The sequence below is a fragment of the Pundamilia nyererei genome, unplaced genomic scaffold (assembly GCF_000239375.1).
Source record: "Pundamilia nyererei isolate P.nyererei 1_Seehausen unplaced genomic scaffold, PunNye1.0 scaffold00152, whole genome shotgun sequence".
Taxonomy (NCBI): Eukaryota; Metazoa; Chordata; class Actinopteri; order Cichliformes; family Cichlidae; genus Pundamilia; species Pundamilia nyererei.
This window is the reverse complement of record NW_005187553.1, coordinates 400,502-419,718: the sequence shown is the minus strand read 5'-3', so window position 1 is coordinate 419,718 and position 19,217 is coordinate 400,502. Positions and strand designations below refer to the sequence as shown.

Below are 19,217 nucleotides of genomic sequence, written 5' to 3'. Positions count from 1 at the left end.
TTTTTTTTTTTTGCTTAATGGTAGCCTTCCTCACTTACACTGCCATCTCTTTGTGTCTCACATTTAGCCATAAAATACAAGCTGAACTTCAGAATATTAGGTGTGCTTAATTTCTCATGAAATAATAAATGGACAGGTGTCACAAATTAATTTTCAGTCAATTGTCCAATCATCTTTAAGCCTCTAAAGTTGGGGGTTCTGTATAAAAAATGTCTTGTTCCCAGACATTTTTTTGTAAAGCCCGCTAAGCTAAAGCTGGAAGTCTGTACTTCAGTCACATCCTGATAGTTTGGTTTAAAATCCACTGTGGTGGTGCGCAGAGGCAGACTTTTCCAGCGAAAATCTGCTGGGATCGTTTTGAGCCGTCAGAAAGTGTACTGTCTCTTTAAGAACCGGGAGGCGGGATTTATTTGGCAGGAAGTTAGCCGCTGCTAACAGGAAGTGGAATAATGAGGACGGATTGAGGCGCAGGAATTGGCGAACAGCAGCGAGTTCAAACATTGACCCTTATTGCCGTTGCAACAGTTCCCTCTGAAACAGGTAACGTGAACGGACTGTAATTTTAGTGCGTGTGAACGTTCATCCAGGTGTTCTTCTGCACGTCGTCTCTGTTTGCGGTGGTCTGTTTCCACGTCTCGTGGGCTCCTCGCGGCTTTGTATCGGCTCAGACAGCTCAGACATGGCTCAGTGTGCTTACATTACTGAACAGCATACCAGGGACAGACAAAAACACCAAAGCAGTACTTTATTGCAGCTCAGGTGAGGCTGGATGTGCTAAAATAGCCTCAGGGATGTGTGCTGTGGTACTGTTCCTCGGGTGTCATATATACGTCTTGTCTGCAGCTCTGAGACTGTTACAGAAGCTTTTGAAATGGGTTTCATCACACACCTGGCTGTCAACTCACCTGCGATTACCTTCAATAGTGTAATCAATAGTGAGGAAGGGTGAAACAGCAGAAGGGAAAAGAGGGCGGTACCCAGTCACCGCTCAATTTCTGTTACTGTGTAATCTAGGGTTTCTATTCATCCTTCTTGTTCCTGTGCTCACGGGTTAACGCAAAGAAACTCACCTTACTGAAGGTGTAGTATCTGTATAGTGGAGGTAAAGAAACGGTAGGATGCTCCTCATCCTCCTAATCTTCTTTACAGGTTGAACAAGCAGCCAGCCACCAGTGTATGAAGAAGAGCCGAAGGCAGCTATGGTGAGTAAAAACACTGCAGACAGTGTCTTGATCTTCTGTGTAGGTTACCCAAAACGTTCAGGAGGACCAAAGTCTGTCTAGAAGGAAGTCTAATCATCTCACAGCCACCCTGGTAACGGTTTCAGGCTCGTATTTTGGAGAGTCATATCAATTGCTGTTATTTTTAAGGCTGTTCTTGGTTCCTAACATCCTATATTTAAATTAAATTCATCCGAAAAGTACGCAAAGTTGTTGCCTTCTGTCTGTTGTTAAACTTGGACAGAGGGCGTTCATATTTGCATCTCCCGCCTCCCGGAGAAGTCACTAAATGTTTCCCTTACCTTTAAACTATCGTTACGACAGAAACAATTCATGAGCATTTAAAAACATAAAGTTGAATAATAAAGTGGTAACATGAGACAGAAGTACAAAGACGAGACAAGTGTATAAAAGTATGTTCTGCTACTACTACTGCCATCTTTATTCTCATTGATTTCAGTTTTGCGTTCTTTGAGCGCAATCTCTCGCTCTTTCTCTCTCATAGAATATTTGTATATGGGTGTCTTATTTCTTTCTCCTCTTTAATAAAAGCAAAACAATTATTTAATTAAGCTGGGACAGCTGATGTATCTTCATTGTGCTTAGTTTAGCGCTGCACATTAAAGTATTACAGGCCAAACCGGTCTTGTCACTTCTGCTTTCCTCCTCTTTGCTTCAGTCTTCAACGGTGGATCTCAAGACAAAGGAGGAGAAGGATGCAGAGCTGGACAAGCGAATTGAAGCTCTGAGGAAGAAGAATGAAGCTCTGATGAAGAGGTACCAGGTATGGAAAGATTTTACACACTAAATGTATCTTTAATACTACCATCTTGATGTTGATAACTGTCCTCACCGAAGAATGATGACATCCCCAGAATGTCTCAAAACACAACGATTCACTTCTACATAAAAGCAGCTTGTTTTACCACATTAGTCAAAGATTATACTGCATACTTGAGACAAAAGCCAAGACAAATTAGGACTGTGGTTAAAAGATATTTCAACAACTTCTTTTTTTTTTTTTTTTTTTTTACAAGTTTGCTTTAATGAACTCAAGCTTGAAATACCTTAAAATCTTAAGTGGCCTTTATAAACATTCAGTGGAGCCACTCATGCTGTGTGCGCCCCCAAAAGCCCTGTTTTGAATCAGGAAACCCTGAATAACTGTTTTTGTTTGTTTGTTTGTTTCAAACCATTTCTCTTCTGAATTTATTTATTCACGGCAAGCAGCCAACACTTTCAAGTTGAATTTGAACTCGCTGCGTTTTGATCTTATTTGCTGGGATGTTGAGGTGAGCTGATGTTTCAGGATTTACTGCTACTCGTTTCTATTTTTTAAGGAATTCTTCACTTCATGAAGCTGAATGAGCAACATGGTCTCATCAAAAGATTTGGGAGCTGTTTAATAAGTTAAATAGTTGTCATCATCTTATTTCATTAGATTTGTAGCCACTGAAATATGATGAGAAACGTTTAGAAAACCAAATTTTTCTTTTCAGGTCTCAGATAAGATACAACCACAGCTTCTCTTGAGCTTCACATGTACAGACTGAGAAATTAAAAAAAAAAAAGTGTCTGAAGGATGAAACACAATATGATCAGTTCAGAGCGATTAAAATAATTTTCTTTTTAATTGGAAAATAGATACTCTTTTCCTATAAACAAACAGTTTTTGGTTTTCCCGATATTAGCAGCTGTCCTATTCCCTTTGCGCATTGCATTGTGGGAGAAAAGTGTCCATCAGCTGCACACGGATGACTACTTGACTTAATCTTCTTACTTTTGTCGTATGAACACAGAACACACCCCAGACCTGTTTGTCTTTGGTGCGTTTCTTATTAAGCATTAGTCTCACTGGGCTCCTGCATTTATTTATTTTTTTAACAGGAAATAGAGGAAGATAAGAAGAAAGCAGAGCAAGAGGGCATTGCGGTGACTACACCTCGTAAGCCCCGCCCCCATGAGCCGAAGACGGAGAAAGAAAACTTCACTGTCACAGTCGACCTTTCTAAAGCAACAGGGGTGAGAAATCAAGTCGAACTGAACATCCTTTGTGTGGTGGTGCCGGTTCAGATTATGTTGTACTTCCATCACTATCATTTATTCACTTAATTTATGAAGCATTTTTAACCTACAACAACAGGGCCGACCAAAGTGCTGTACAGTCAAACCGAGTAAGAGATAAAAGCATCTGAAACAGGATATGTGCGTGAAGCATTTCAGACAGATAACATGGAAAATAAAGGATTTTAAAATTAATCTGTAAACTGGAAGCCAGCAAAGAGAAGCTCGCACTAGATAAAAATCAAAACAAAGTGTACTGGTGCAGATCTGGCGTCAGAACAGAAGTGTTGTGGGCAGGTGCCAGACTCTAACTGGGCCACATATGTGGAAACTTCAGTCACCATTGCACACAGCTATTTTTCTTTTTTATTGGATTTTCTGGGATTAAAAATGATTAAATATATATTTCACTTCTTTGACACAAAGTAGTGATGGGAGACGTTTATCTGTTTTTACAAATCGTGGCAGGGATTCCTACTGATTACAAATCTGTAAAGGTAATTGTCCTCTAACACTCTTCTGCTGGCACTTTGCTTTCAAAGGCCTGAAGTACTAAGCCTAGGATGGCTGGAGGGAACAGTGAAGCAGCGGGCATAAAATTAGAGCACAGCACACACTAAAAATACCCAAAGTTACCCTGTGAGAGTTCATGAGATGAGTTTTCTCTTTAACGTGTTTATCCATTCATGCAGCTCTGCTGGGCAAAAATGGGATTTTAAAAAGGCATGTTGGGTAATTGTCTTGAAACAGAGCTGAGATGATTGTACCTGCTGTACGAACATAATGTTGTTAACTGCAGATGTTTGTGCAGAATGCACTTTAGCCAGCTCATTAAAGTACCCGACCATGCTGGAGAACTATCTGTGTAATCGGTTTATCCAGCTCTTTCTGCTCGGTATGCAGATCATCTGTTTGTTAGATCTATCCTTTTCTCCTGCAGACAAACAGGATTTAAGCGTGCCTTGTGAACACAAATTGGACAAATGCCGTGGACACATTTGTCTGAAAAGGAGAAAAAACATGGATTGCATATAATGGATGGATGTAGCCATAGCGACATTGACTCTGATTTTTCTGAAGCCTGCATTTTGGCTGCCAGGATGTTGGGGGGTTGTTGTTTGTTTGTTTTTTGCTTGTTTTTGCACCAAAGGTGTCCTCCTTTGGGGTAAAAACAGTGCAGTTCTAAATGATCGGCTAAGCCTGCCAAGCTGATCATGCACCAGAAAAATGCCCAATAATTAGTAACAGAGTAATAATACTTGAATTGGCCTCATGGACACATGGGCGGTGAACTATCCAGAGACTAGATTTCATACAAACATGTTTTGCTTTTCCTGTAAAGGCTCATTTTAACACAGGGACTCACTTTAGGGTGCAGCCTCAAGTGGTCAGTAGAGGAACTGCAGGGAACTGGGAACAATATGGCAAACCACAACAACATCATGATTCTTTTAGAGCTGCATTCATGGCCCATTGGTTAAAATCAGGGTTTTTAACGCTCTGTTTTTTGGCACAACCAGTCCCCCCCCTCCTCCATTAGTCGTTTAGTTTGCCACGTTTCTAATTAGTCTCCTGTGGGCTGAAGAAGCTGGTAAGCAGATCCAGGGGGGATACAGGTGTAAGAGTGGAGTGAGCGCCTGCTGAGATCCAGATTGCCTCAGAAAAGACTACCGATCACTGCCGGCACCTAGATTTCAAACTGAAAAGGTCCTAAGACAAAAGAAAGGCCTGGAGAACAGCAGGGGGCTGCCTGCTCCACACGAGCGCCTGTCTGACTGGTTAAAGGGTTGATCTGGGCCCATTAGTCTGTTGGACCTTTTCTGAAGAGGCCTTTGACAACGTGATGAACAACTATGGCCTCTTTCTGTCTCATAACTCAGCCTCTCAGAGTTCATCATGTTGTAGCTCTTTGCATAATCCATAGCGCAGATTAGTCTTTAGTTCATGTGACATTCATTAGATTGACGAGTTTGTAACTGTAAGAGTTGAGCTGTTCCATTTCCTGGGTTGAAGATGATGTGTTGTTATAATCTTCACCCTGTTAGTCCCTTTATATCCTAAAAGTTACGGCGTGCTATTGCTTGCAATTTTTTGAAATGGTCTTGAAATATTAACATTCCTGACAATACTGAAAAAAGTAATTGCATAATAATAATATAATGTATTATATTATGAATTACCATTATTACATAATATTAATAATGTAATAATGGTGTTTGAAGGCAATGAAGGTCATTCTCCTTCTTTTCCAATGAGCTGCTGTCAAGCTATCTAATTTAAAGTGTGAATAAAATACGGCTTTATCTGACTTCTTATGAGCTCTACTGCTGATAAGTACCTTTTTAACTCAGATTTTTTTGACAAAAATCTAAATGAAAAACTTCAATTTTACACCATAAATCAACCAAACCTTTATTTTCTTTTGCCATGCGCTGTAACTCTTCTAGCACCACAAAAAATCCAAAATGTATCCAAAACAGATTTTTCCCTCACTTATAATTTATTGGTAGCCAAATATAACTAATATGATCTATAAGTTGTTATTGATCCACATTATAACAGGCTAAAATGGACACTTAGGTGTTTTGATTAGTCAAAGAATCAGGAATAAGGATGGTGTTTTTAAACTACCACATATGTCATGTTGAGCCTCCTCCAGCAGCTGACTGAAATAGTAACTAAGGTGCTGTTAAAATCACTCCGTTCACAGTGAAAGTCTGTGTGTGTGCTGCTTACAGGAGAAGAGAGTTGTGAACGAATGGAGACCGGGAACTCCTCGCGGCCGGAAGACATCAGAGGAGAGCGACAGCCACAGAGGGCAGAGTGATGGCCGCAGCCCCCCCAGGAGGACCGGGTCTGGGCGAATGAGTCGGGGAGGTCAGAGAGGAGGTGGTGGTGGAGGAGGAGGAGGAGGAGGAGGAGGTGGTGGTGGTGGTGGTGGAGGACAAGTAGGACAAGGAGTAGGAGGTGGGGGCGGAGGTCGCCAAGACAGGAGAGACTGGGAACCGAGAACACCCAGAGATGGAGAGCCTGGTGAGGCAGGAGGCCATGGACGCAGAGGAGGAAGGAGAGGAGGAGGAGGAGGAAGAGGAGGAGGAGGAGGAGGAGGAGAAGGGACACCAGGAGGAATAGACAGGAAATCCAAGGTGGGTGAGGATGAACTGTTTGAGGGAGGTTTTCACACAGGATGCAGCTGCATGATGCACGATGCAAGACACTGAAGATAATACATTTAGAGTGTGACTGTGTGGTATACATGGTAGTGCGATTACTTGAAGTCATGTATCAATGAAGTCTCATGGGGCTTAGCTTAATTTATTAACTGTTAAAGTCCATTCAGAGGTATGAGAATATGTCACATTTGTTGTCATATATTAAAAAATTCATATTAAAGTGAAATAATAAACGAAAGATGACTATCTATAGTCTATAAATGATCTATAAACCGAGCTAATCCATATCCAGTTGTGTGTCTTGTTTAAATTCGAGTGCACGACCTGTGAATGTTCAAAGCTGCTTCTGTTCTTGTGCTTTTAAGCACCGAATGTTGACTTTCAGTTTAAAACAGGAGCTGGGATGATTTCAGTGTGTAGAAAAAACATGATACAAAGAATTTACATGTGTATGTAACATCTACAAAAGTATTGCTGTAGCCACGGCACGTGTTCTAACTTTGGTCCCAGCCATTTTAATCTTTTAACACAGAAGTACTAAAACTGGGATTTTTGGGAAAATACTGCAGAATTTTTTTTATTTTGGCTCAAAAATCTGCTGCAGTTACCTCCTGGTGGAGGACTTTGTAACATGGACGATGCAGTCATTTTCCAGTATTGTTAAAACGGTTGTAACACTAACATCCTGTTCAATAATAACTCAAATGTCACAAACTTCCTGACAGGAATGGGAGGAGAAGAGACGACAGAACATTGAGAAGATGAATGAAGAAATGGAGAGGATAGCAGAGTATGAGAGAGGACAGCGGGTATGGAAGTCTGGTTTTTTCAGCTGCCATGTGTCGTAGCGGGTTTGATTTCCAGAAATGGATTTTACAGACAAGGCTCTGAAAGACAAACTATCAACATTATAATAAAACTTTTCTAACCACTTATTTTTATTTTTATTTGCTTAATATAGCAGAGATGTGTGTAAATGCATAAATTGTTGTCCGGTGAGACGGCACAGATGGATTGTTATGACTGTACACACACCAGATGTGTTTTTTTTTATCCTCTTAAATTACTATAACATAAATTTCCCATAAGATCAAGTGTTATGAAGCTAACCGTCTCTGCTTTGGTCTCACATTTAAATCGTGTGGTTCTTCTGCGCAGTATTTTTGTTTGTTTTGCTTTTTTAAAATCATTTTTAGCGAGGAACTAGCCTGAGCTGAACAGAGTCGTTCCGTTTCACAGCAGGATGGAGACAAACCGACCCGTAACTTCCTGGATGACCCGAGACGTTCAGGTCCAGCCCCGGACACGGACCGCAAGGAGGGCAGCCGGAGACATGTACGAAACTGGGGGGGACTGGACTTTGACAATGTGAAGACAGGGTCTGAGCTGGAAAAAGAGTGGACCGTGAGTACTTCTTTAAAAATGGGTTTCGGGTGGTTCTGTTTATGAGCATTACCTTTGTCTTTATTTAAACTCCTGTGGCTGAATTGTTTACTCTGACTTCTCTGCAGAGCCGGAGACCTGGTCCCAAAGGCTCTATGGATATGACGATGTCTATGACCGGCCGGGAAAGAGCAGAGTACCTGCGCTGGAAGAAGGAGCGTGAGCAGATAGATGAGGAGAGATTAGCACGCCATCGTAACGCCACAGGCCAGTGGAGACGAGAGTGGGACGCACAGAAGACGGACAACATGTAAGAGTCTTTCTTTTAAAAGTAAACTAAGATCCCGTAATTCAAACTGCAGAACAAAACGATGCCAGGAAGTCTTAAGGCAGCCTCTGCACATCAATTCATCCATCGAGTCACTTTGATAGAGCATTGAGGGGGGCCTCCTTCTCCCCAGCCACCTCCTCGAGCTTATCGGAGGCCTCTGCAGAGCTCTTAGATGAAACTGTGGCAAAGAAATGGATCAAAAACCGTTCAGAGTCTGAGAGTCGGCACAGTATTGAAGTGGAAGATGCTAACAATCTCAAGGAGAGGTGACCAGAAACCTGACAGTGACTTTGATGGAGCTTCAGAAGTCATATGCAGAGTTTAGAGACTGAGCCGGAGGGACGATCATCTCAGCAGGACTCCAGCAGAGCAGCTGGACAACCTGCTTGGACTTTATCAGATGGAATTGAAAGGAGATGCTGTGACTGTCTTTGGTTGGTCCCGCAAAAGTCCAGACTTAGAAACCCTCATTGAATATCTGTGTTGTGTAGTAGTAGTCTGTAGTGTCTGAAATAGTGCCGCTTATGTTGGGTTTACTAAAGCTCTGCTACAGAACTTTAGTGACTTTACAACGATGGAGGGGGAGGAAGAGGTGAGCACGATGGAAGGCGTCTGCTGGGATAAAGATGGCGACAGACTGACGTGGCAGAGAGGACGCTAACGTTTGATGTGTGTGTAACCCTGTGGCTGTTTTCACAGGTTCAAAGAGGACCCATATGCGGCCACTGAGGGTATCCCATCGGAGGGCGGCAGGAGAGGCAAGTACACACAGACGCACGCACACCCATCGCATGCTGTTGCACAACACAGCAGCTGACCCTCGATCCACCTCCATGCCACGGCTTCGCTCGTCTGACACGATGTCTCTCTGCTGTGTTGATGTATACACGTCAAACACCCCACTCTGTATGAGAGGCAACACAGTCGCCCTCCTGAGTAATTAAGCTCGTTATGTAAATGCTCGCCGTGTTTCCCCAGAGTCCAGATTAAGCTTGGAGTTAAGCCGCGGTCGTTCTGTTCCGAGGAGTCCGGATTTCCTTTATTGTGCTAACTGACTTGGACCAACCCGACCGAAGCTCGTGCATGTTTATTTTATTTTTCAAAGGACTGAAGACTTTATTTGACTAGGCAGAGATTTTAATGGTCTTTACTTAGTAGCAAGATAAACGATGTTTACAGAGTTGCAGTGAGTGTTTATGTCAAAACCTTATTTCACAGATAATGTTTTTGGTGTGTGTGTGGCAGACGTAGTGTAACGTGTTTGTGTGTCCTCTCTGCAGCGCGGGGGCATAACTCTCGTACAGAGCCTCGGGGCAGGGCCTCAGGTTAGACCACAGCATGGGCCTGAGTCTGAGTGTGTCTGTGTGAAGCAGCTGCACCCAAAACCAGCCTCACCCCTAACTCACATGCCCGACTCACCCTCATGATGGCGCAGCCCTTAATGGTGTTATTATGACAATCAGCTTAGTCCACTATTGATACCAGCGTTTAATTCCACTTCTTTTTAGCTCATGTTAAGACCCGGGGCCTGTAGCATTCATCTTTTTCTTATCAGGCTTCACTCCTTAAGACGAGGGAAGAGCTGACTGTAGTTACAGCTGCAGTATGCAGGGTCCAGTTATGTGAACAGGTCGTTGAATACAGGCATTCCTGCAGAAAGGTCGAGGCTTAGGTGCCCTGTTTAAAGATTATAGGACTGTTATAGTTGTATGTCATCGTTCAATGAACGTTTAGAAGCATTACAGTTGGATCTTAAGGATCTTTCTGTTATTGATTCACCAAGGAAAGATTATTATTATTATTTTAAACTAAAGTCTCTCATACTGCCTGAAATGGAAAAGCACAGGATCTCCTTTGGGAATGTTATTTTTCCAGAGAACTGATTGGTCAGTACAGTAGTTACCGTGTCCCACCTCCTTAACCTGGAGTTAAACCTGAAGTAAACATGCTTCATGTTACAGGCCCCAGAAAGTCCAAACCAAAGGCAAACTGTCTTCATTCAAGGCACTGAAATTAGGAAACTTGTGTCTAACTGTGAGAATTAAGCAACAGTAGCAAATCATGTTTTAATTTTAAATGCAGGTTAATCTTGAGTCTTTGGAAATATCCAAATACTCTGAATCTGTCTCAATTAAACCTTCAGAGACTCTGATGTAAATTCTGACTGCTCTCATCTCTAAAATCACAGACGTTGTGACAGCTCGGAGAGGTTTGCCTTTGTGTGAGCAGCTCTAATCTCTCTGTGGCTGGAAACGCTTCAGATGCTGCCGCCTGCACACACAGCGACCTCAGGATGTCCACCAGTGTTTGTGGATGGTCCTCAGTTTTTGAGCCTTGGCTTTGGCTGCGTTCATGTCTTCACTGTGATTTATCCTTCAGTCCTCTTCAGTCTTTCATCCTTTGTCTCCTCACTGATCCCTTCTTTTCGTTTGTACTTGTATCTGTCTCTTTCTGACCTTTTAATGACATCCTCTCCTCTCTCCCTGTTGAGCTCTTATCCTCCTCCCTCGTCTGAGCTTTTGGTCTCTGACCTTCTCCTCGTGTCCTCTGCTCTTCTTCCCTCTCTGAGTCTTTTTTTTTTTTTTTCTTCTTTTTCAAATTTCTTTTTTCTATTGAGGTCATTCCATAAAAAAATCAGCCACATATTAAAAATAGGGAACATGTGACCACCCCAAAAATCAGCCTTTTTTCTTTTTTTCTTCTTTCCTTTGTCTTTTAATATGCAACACATTAAAAAATTTGCCTTTAAATTGACTTTGAACATCAGTATGTGTTAATGTGCCGCTGGCCAAAACAAGCTAAAGCATGTGGAAAGTCTCCTTGATACTTGGTTGATCTTCTAACTGTGATTCTTTGTGTCAAACCCGAGTCATCAGATTGGTCCCATGATGCTGAAAGTTGGTCATAAAAAATGTTATAAAACAAACATTTTGGCTTCAGTTTGTGACACTGAAAACTCGATGTGGATTTCTCCTGAGACAAAATACTGGAAAAAATCATTTTTTCCTCCTTCATGTCTCCATTAGCTGCTCACCTAATCAACACCTTTCTTTCACCCTCTGTACAACATCTCTTTTTTCTTTCGCTCAAATTTCCAGTTGTAACTCTAAAGGAGTCCAAACGAGGTGGCTTTAAAATTTGGATGTTCTCAGTTTTACTCGTAGTATTTCCTCATCCCTCTTCTCGTCTTTATCTTAAAAACCTTTTCGTTCTCTCTTGATGCCATCAATAATAATCATAATACACATCTGGCGTCGTCCCAGAGCTCAGACGCACTCTGCTGCTGACACAGCGGGACAGCTGCTGTCACGCAAGTTATGACGTTAAGTCGCAGACCGCAGCGGAGGCGGAAGAATCGGTGGAGGCAGTTTTTATTGAAATGTTTTATTTTTAACATTATTAGATGGACTTTTACATGCCTGGATACTTTCCAACAGACAGCCAGTGGCATAAAGACATGTTAATGACACAACGTGTGCCCCCTCTCCGTTTTGAATTTGTATTTCTTACTTTAAAAAAACACTCCTGTGCCTCACTTTTGAGCAGTGATGATGAAACATCCATCACCTGCTTTCTGCTTTTTTAGATCAAACTATGAACTGCTGTGATGTTTAATTTATACTCACCATCGATGTCTCCTTAGATGACAGTAAGCGACCTCCGAAAGTGCCGACATTCGGCGACTTCCTGTCCCAGGGCAGGACCCAGGGGCCGAGGGGCGACCGGAGCAGAGGGAGGGGCCGAGGACAGAAGCAGAGCTACAGGTAAAACTTTTCTCACCATCAGCTGACAGATCCATTTACTTTACTTTTTAATGTAATTCTTCATCACAAAGCTGTTCTGCAGTGAAGAAACTGAAGTCTGAAACACTAAAATGACTTTTAAACTAGTTGTAATGTTCCTCATTTTCCTTTATAATAAACATTTTAACAGCTCTTGTTGAGAATTGCGATGGTTTTCGGTGTATTTCTCACGCTAATGCGATGTCCACTGAACCTTTTATTCTGAAACTTTTCACAGCATGCATGACAACCGCTGGGAGGGAGAGAAGGAAGAGGAGGAGAAGGAAAAGGAGAAGGAGGAGAAGGAAAAGGAGGACAAGACGAAGAAGGAAGAGAAGAGTAAAAAGAAAGATAAGGAAGAAGAGAAATCTAAACCTCCCACAGTACAGAAGGTAACGGGTTCATCTGGACTTCTATGAATAATAAAGTATCTGTCATGCTGAGCTTTACTTCAGAGAAATGGATCCTTTTTCTTTTTGTGAGGTGTGAATTTTTTTTTAGTTTCTGAAATGGGACACGAGAGCCGGTGCCTTAAATGCTCCTGCCACTCCAATCAAACATCCAAAATAAAGCATTTGTTGCAGGATTTTAAATAAATAAATCGCTAACTCTTTCTTTGTTTCCATCTTTCCTTAGGTGGAGGAGAAGAGTGGAGGAGGAGAGGATGATGATGAATGGGAGGATGCCAGTGACGATGGGGAATATGAGGAGGTGAGCGACTCGGAGCAAGACTCCAAAGGCGACGAGAAGAAGGACATCGGAAAGGAGAAGCAAGCAAAGAGCAAAGAGTCCTCCCCAAAAACTCCCAAACCTCGTTCTCGTCAGGCATCAGCAGGAAGCCCCAAAGATCAGCGGACTCCCAGGCCAAAGGTCCACATCCCGCCCCCAGCGGCCGCTCAGGAGTCCCCCGAGGGAGGCAAACCCCTCAGCCCCTTCTCCCCGCTGGACGGCCACAAGCCTGTGTCAGACTGGGGGGAGGAAATGGAGTTGCTGTCACCCAGGAGCAGCATGGGAGGCGAGAGCCCGCCGAAACCCTCCAGCGTTGATTCCAGCCCCCCACAGAAGAAGGAGGAGGAGGAGGAGGAGCAGCAGGAGGAAGAGATCAAGAGCCAAGCTGCCAGCTCTAGTGAAGCTGCCGAGTCACAGAGCGAGGAGCATGCAGGTAGAATAGTTACCCCACACTGAGACCATAACAGGGAATTATTGTAGCAATTTTCTGAAGCTGCTGCACATGTGCTATACCAGTGTTAACATCAAATAATATCCCAGGTGGCTTAAACTCAATAAATCTGATAAATAACGTGGATTTATCAGCTAATGATGCAATAACATTTTTTTGAAAACCATTTGTTAAAGTTAGCATTTGTGCAGGGCTATAAAGGGAAGAATCATTGATGCAATTTTACGTGTGTTAATGAGAAATCACAGAGGAGCTGAAATGTAGCATGAAGAGCTGTGTTAGACCCTTAGCGGAGGAGAGAAACAGCACTCCAAGAATCCTGAATGTAAACCTTACGGAGCGTTTTGCATGTCCAGAAGGAGGCCCGGGACATGCTGGAGAGATCACATCTCTCGGCTGGTTTAGGAACTACTCCCCCAGGAAGAGGGAGACAGCCTCTGGTCGACTATATAAGCGGCAGAAAATGAAGCATTTTTACTGTGTTCACAGAAGAGCCATTGAGACACTTCAGTTAATGCAAATATTAACTTAGCGCGCTTAAACTGGGGGCTTGTAAAGCTTCAAATGCTGCAGAAGCGATTGACATTGTGTCGTTATTTCTTTGCTTCGGGCACCTTTTATGTTGTTCTGAAGGCTGAACTTTTACTTTTGTGTCAAGTTGGTGAACATTTCTCCCAGTAAGTCGGCAGAAGTGTCTCAACATAGGACTTTGTGCCCATTTAAGCTCTCTGTTCTCCTACAGGAAGCCCTGCAGCATGTCTCCCTCCTGCACAGGGAGGATGCTGCTGCACCTGTGACCTGTAGTGCTCAGCGTTTCTCAGAGACCTTTAGGGATGGTTACATAACTTTATGTTATTTATGGAAAAAAACGGCTCGTTAGAAATAATTTTGACATTAAGGAAGGTCACTTTCTGGTTTTAATCTGTTAAATGGACAGCCTTCATATTTTCCCTTTGTTTCTGTCAGAGATTCAGTCAGTGAGGGGAAAATATTCACACCTCTCTCTTATTTTCTTACCTTGTCTCTTCTGATTTCTCTTTTTCTACCTCCGCCCCAACACCTCTCTGTTCTCTCCTTTTTGTTTCCTCCCCTCATCTTCACCTCTTCTCTCCATCCTCGGTGCTCAGCCGTTGCTGTTTCGTCTCCTCCGGAAAAAGCTGAAATCCAGGAGATCCAGGTGATGGTGTCAGAACCTGACTCGGCTCCTAAAGACTCACCTACTGCACTGCCATCTGACCCCGCCCCCTGTGAGGTGAAGGTGGATGAGGATACGCCTCCAGCCCTGTCACAAGGTAATAAAAAATTAATTAACCCCTCAACATAAAACGCACCAGGCTGTTTTCATCCACTGCACCCTGAACTTTTCTAGGACTCGCCCAACAGGCGTGTGTGAGAGTGTAATATCTGGACGCTGTATTAGGGCGTTAGCTGGACTTTTAGGACCTCCTACGTGTTCTGTCCACGCAGCCGCTTCACCAAAACTACACAGAGCTTTTCCGATGGTGTAAACACGTGTGAGAAATGACGGCTATGGAAAGTTGAGTCCTCTGTTGCAGATGAGCCCAGACTGATTCAGAGGAGTTTGCAAACCTTCACCAGTCTGTATGAGAGTGACTGCAGCTGTCTGCAGACGGGTTTCCTCCTGTCAGCCGACATCCTCAACCTCTGGTCACCCAGAGGTTGAGGATGCAACATCAGTGCATCAACCAGGCTACAGTTTTTCCCAGGCACATAAAAGTTGCAGTCTTATGTTTATTCTAGTGTGACTGAGACAAAAACAAAGACGTGCACTAATTAAAATGACTGGTTATTTCTGCTGCTTTAATTTATCCTAAATGAAGAACCAGAACATTAGAACCAGATTTATTTATGGTTTGTTTTTTCATTAATCTTTCATTAGTATTTAGCTTTGTGGATTTTCTCATTTAAATTCAGATTTCGTTGTTTCAAAATGTTTTTGAGGTTTATTTTTTACAAGTTTCTAGGATAATATAGAGCGACTGGAAAGACGAAGTCAATTATTAATAGTTCAGTCTTAATAAATGTCAAAGAAATGTCCTTCACATGCTGGGTGTATTGGTTTATTTTATTTAGTTAATACAACATATAATTTCAGTCATTTTACATGTTTTTTTCTAAAGCTTAGTTTCTATTATATTTAACTAAAAAGTACTTTCTTTAGAGAGTAGAAACATTACACGCTGACAGTCCTGTGGTATAGTGAGGATCAGCAAACCAGCAGCAGCTCTAATCCAGCTGCATCAGGAGGATTAATCCAGGTGCTTCTAATCTCCCGCTTGAACTAACCCAGCATCTGAAATCCTCCCGCGCCGCTTTGCAGTTCAGCTCATTTTGAGCTAAATTTTAACTGATGTTAATCTCGATTCAAGTAACGCCTCCAAAACCTGCAGAATTTTTGGGTTCTCACCCAACAACAGCTGATTAGATGCAAGCTGGGTCCTGCAGTTTATTTATCTCTAATTGATGAGACTCCACACGCTGTAAGGATTTAAAGGCTGAGTCAAGAGCACTACTGGGCAGGATTTTTACTTCATCATAGCTGCAGTTATTTTATCTTTCTTGTGACAATAAAATGGAGGAATTAATGTTGTGGATGCAATGAAAGTATAGGAAACAGGAAACCGTGCACACGTCAAAGGCGCGGAGGAGAGCGTAGCACCACGCTGAATGACACTGTGTTGCTTTTTTCTCAAGTTGCTCTGCACTTGAACATCTTTATTTCCCTCCAGATTGCCTTTGAGCATAAGCTTTTATTTCATTCTGAATCGAGCCTTGTTGCCTTTTTCTCTCCGACAGCAGACAAACCCGACTCCCCGCCCGCCCCCTCCGTCCTGGAAGCTGAACCGAGCTCGCCTGAACCTTCAGTAGAAAAAGAAGATGACGCGCCGCCTGCTGAGAGCGACGCTGCTCCGACAGCAGAAACGCAGCCGTCCTCAGAGCAGCCGTCCTCAGGTGCGGTCCTTATCACTGACTTTGAGACGGTGGCTTACTGTAAATCCCCTGCGCACCTCTAACGCCTCCTCACGCTGTGCTCCTGCTTCTTCTTTTTTTTGTGCTTTTTTTGTGATTGTGCTGGTTTTAATTTCCCTCATGGTGTGGCTCTCTCACTCTTTTTGTCTTCATTCCCTTATAAATAAATCATGACCGAGCTGTTTGGTGGCCTGACAAACCCAAAGATAGCTTTAGACGCTGCTTTTTAAAAAATCTGACCTGCAATGCTACCGCCTCCTTCCACCGATCAGGACCCACTTCCTGTTTTGAAACTCCTCCCGGCTGTCTTCCTGCTCCTCCTCTGATGGACTGAAACTTTTAACTCCACCTCCTTTGTTGGATGCACTCCCCGTGTGCTGTTCCTCCTCCTCTTCCTGTTCTTCTCCAGCATGTAAAACCTTTTGTTTTTGTTGTTTTTATGGCTGTAATGAAATTCCTGCTGCTTGATGCTCTGCCTGCATTACCAAACCTTTTACTCTGTCTCCTCCTCTTATTTTTTTTGTATTGATGTGAGCTGTTAATCATGTGATATGATCAGAGTGCATTTGCCGTCTTGCCTGTTTTGCAGTTACACTCATGGCATCTGTGGAACCAGATCATTTCAGTTAAAAACACATTTTATAAGCAATCTAATTCAAAACATTCAGACTCATAAGTATCCGTTAACGTGCTCCTCTACCCATCAGCAATCTCAGGAGGGAAATCTGAATAATTCAGGCCTCAGGCGCTGAGTTGTTGGTGAACGCTGGGAACAAATCTGGACTATAGATGGTGCACAAACAAAGAGGACATCTTGTATGTGAGCAGAGCCAAATGAGCTCCATTAAACTCTTTCAGGGTCTTCTTTGGGTAGTTTTTAGTGTAATAGCTTCGCCTTATCAGGTTTGCTCCGCGGTTTTATTTTAGACTAAAATATTGTGATAATTATTAGATTATTAGATGAATTATGTGCAAACATGCAGCTAAATCGTGCCTCTGAGAAAGATCCATGTTTAATGAATTAGTTAAATAGCTTCCACCTGTCATACACCATCAGGTCAGGGTTTTATCTTGATTCTTGCAGTACTGTATGCTCTGTGCTGATGCTCATTTGTCTGCAGCTACACATTTGTTTCTTAAGCGATCTCCAAGGGTCTGTTTAATCTCTGTAAATAGGCAAGGGGCAAGAGTTTTGTACCTTTCTTGTTTCCGTATACAATCCATTTGCAGTATGTTGGACAATAATATTTTGCAGCCTTTGGTCACGTGCAGGCAAACGTTCAGATATATTTTTATGTATTTGCATTTGTAAACGATGCTGAAATCTTGATATTTGCTTCAAAACTCGTGGAAATTGGTGTTTTTAAAATGCTCGAAGGATGAAGAAAACAGTGGGTGCATTGACAACTGAGCAGTAATATTATAAACCACAGACATGATATTTAAATCTGAGATGTCAGCAAAGGCAAAGATGATGATGTAAGAGGGGGAAAGTGGGGTAAAAAGTTTTTTTTAAATCTTATTTTAGGGCAAAGTCATCGAACGTTTTAACCAGCTTTCATCTGATTGGTCAGGTGATTCTATACATGTGTTTTTGTTTTATTTTTTTAAGTCCAAGTGTTCCCTGGAGTTAAAGTTAGGTTAGATATTGCTCTGAAATGGAAGTCCCTGGAGGCGTTTTAATTTTGAAATGAATAAACAGCCACATTTGTATTCATTTGCTTTTTAAAACCTCTGCATAAGGCCAGAATTACACAATCCGTGCATCCATACAACAAAGTTCCCATCAGCCTTACTTATAATTTGTGTTTGGTCCTAATTAATCTCCATGAATATACATGAGACAAACTCAAGTATTCTGCTGATGGGTCATGTTTGAGATGGCACAGAGTAAATACTCCCAGTCTGGGATCCAATCAGCTATTTTCTAATGCTAATAAAACCTGATTAAAAAGCTGTTGTTATTAGTTTTTCTTTTTAATAATCTGCATCCATAAACCTGCCCCGAGGACAGAAATGGAAATCTTTCCCCAGATATCAGCCGGCTGCACTGGAAGCCCAGAAAAATTGGCCACTAACTCCAGAGGCCCGATCATCAGACTATCTGGGTTCTCAGATTATATCCTAATTACCACATGCACTTGCACATGCAAGTCTAATCTGCCCAACACAGATTGGAAACTGCAGAGTCGGTGTGACTCTGGGGTGCAAATGTGGCTTTGAGCTCTGATGGTTCCTTTTTGCCATGAGTGTAGCTGAGTGCCTGCTTCAGAACTGGTTTCTGTTTATGTTGCTCATCTCTGTTTAAACCAGCAGTTCTCAGACTGTGAGGCCGACCTTTTAATTTACTAAAACTGAATCGTGGATCTCTTTTTTTCTGGTGTTGGACGTTGAAGAAAAAAGAGAACAACTGGTTTAAACTTGGTTTTCTTTTGTCTGTGTCTCTGAACAACACTGTGCTCCTTTATGCCCCTTTCCTTCATTTGTTGTGACACCCCTCATTACTGCTGGGGTTGATGGGAGCACTGAACTATAAGGCCAACCAGCCCTTATATAGGTGATAGCCCATAATATTACCGCTTCATGGTGCCGTGAGTCATGCACCGCTGGGAAGAGGAGTCACTCACCGTGGTCTGAATCAATGTTTTTCACATTTCCGTCCGTTCGTCTGTTTTTCTGCACGCTGTGGTTTAAAAGTGAGCTAAGTGGATAAACCACAGGCTGGAGGAAGTCCAGTCATTAGCACTCTCCCTGTACCCATTTATCATGTGACTGGGGTGTTATCACTTTGGCAAATGGCAAAGCTTTAAATAATAAATATTTCCTTTTCTCTGGAACTGTCATAATATGGAAACAGAGTTTGAAGTCGGCGTGAGTTGGTCTTAAATTCAGATGGCGTGATAAAAGCTAGACAGGCGATCTGTGGGCAGTTAATTGATTAATCTCATAAAGTAAAACCAGAGGAGAACCGAATAAAATGGTTCAAACTGAAGGAGGCCTGTTATGCTTTTCCTGCCGCATGTATCCTGATACGATCCGTTAATCTTAAAAATGGTCAGTTTCAAAAATTGAGTTGCTTTTTCAGGTGTCATG

General features: G+C 42.5%; 1 protein-coding gene across 1 annotated transcript; it reads left to right on the top strand.

Moving 5' to 3' along the window:
* Nucleotides 1–396: 396 nt before the first annotated feature.
* On the top strand, nucleotides 397–17,547 carry ccdc9 (coiled-coil domain containing 9). The gene is made up of 16 exons (XM_013913816.1): nucleotides 397–540; nucleotides 1,150–1,202; nucleotides 1,900–2,004; nucleotides 3,108–3,242; nucleotides 6,023–6,173; nucleotides 6,273–6,430; nucleotides 7,183–7,266; nucleotides 7,697–7,861; nucleotides 7,969–8,150; nucleotides 8,871–8,929; nucleotides 9,452–9,496; nucleotides 11,815–11,935; nucleotides 12,192–12,345; nucleotides 12,590–13,115; nucleotides 14,261–14,425; nucleotides 15,951–17,547. Exons 2-16 carry the CDS (start codon nucleotides 1,200–1,202, stop codon nucleotides 16,166–16,168), a joined length of 2,271 nt encoding a protein of 756 aa, XP_013769270.1. The 5' UTR covers nucleotides 397–540; nucleotides 1,150–1,199; the 3' UTR covers nucleotides 16,169–17,547.
* The last annotated feature ends 1,670 nt before the right edge of the window (nucleotides 17,548–19,217 follow it).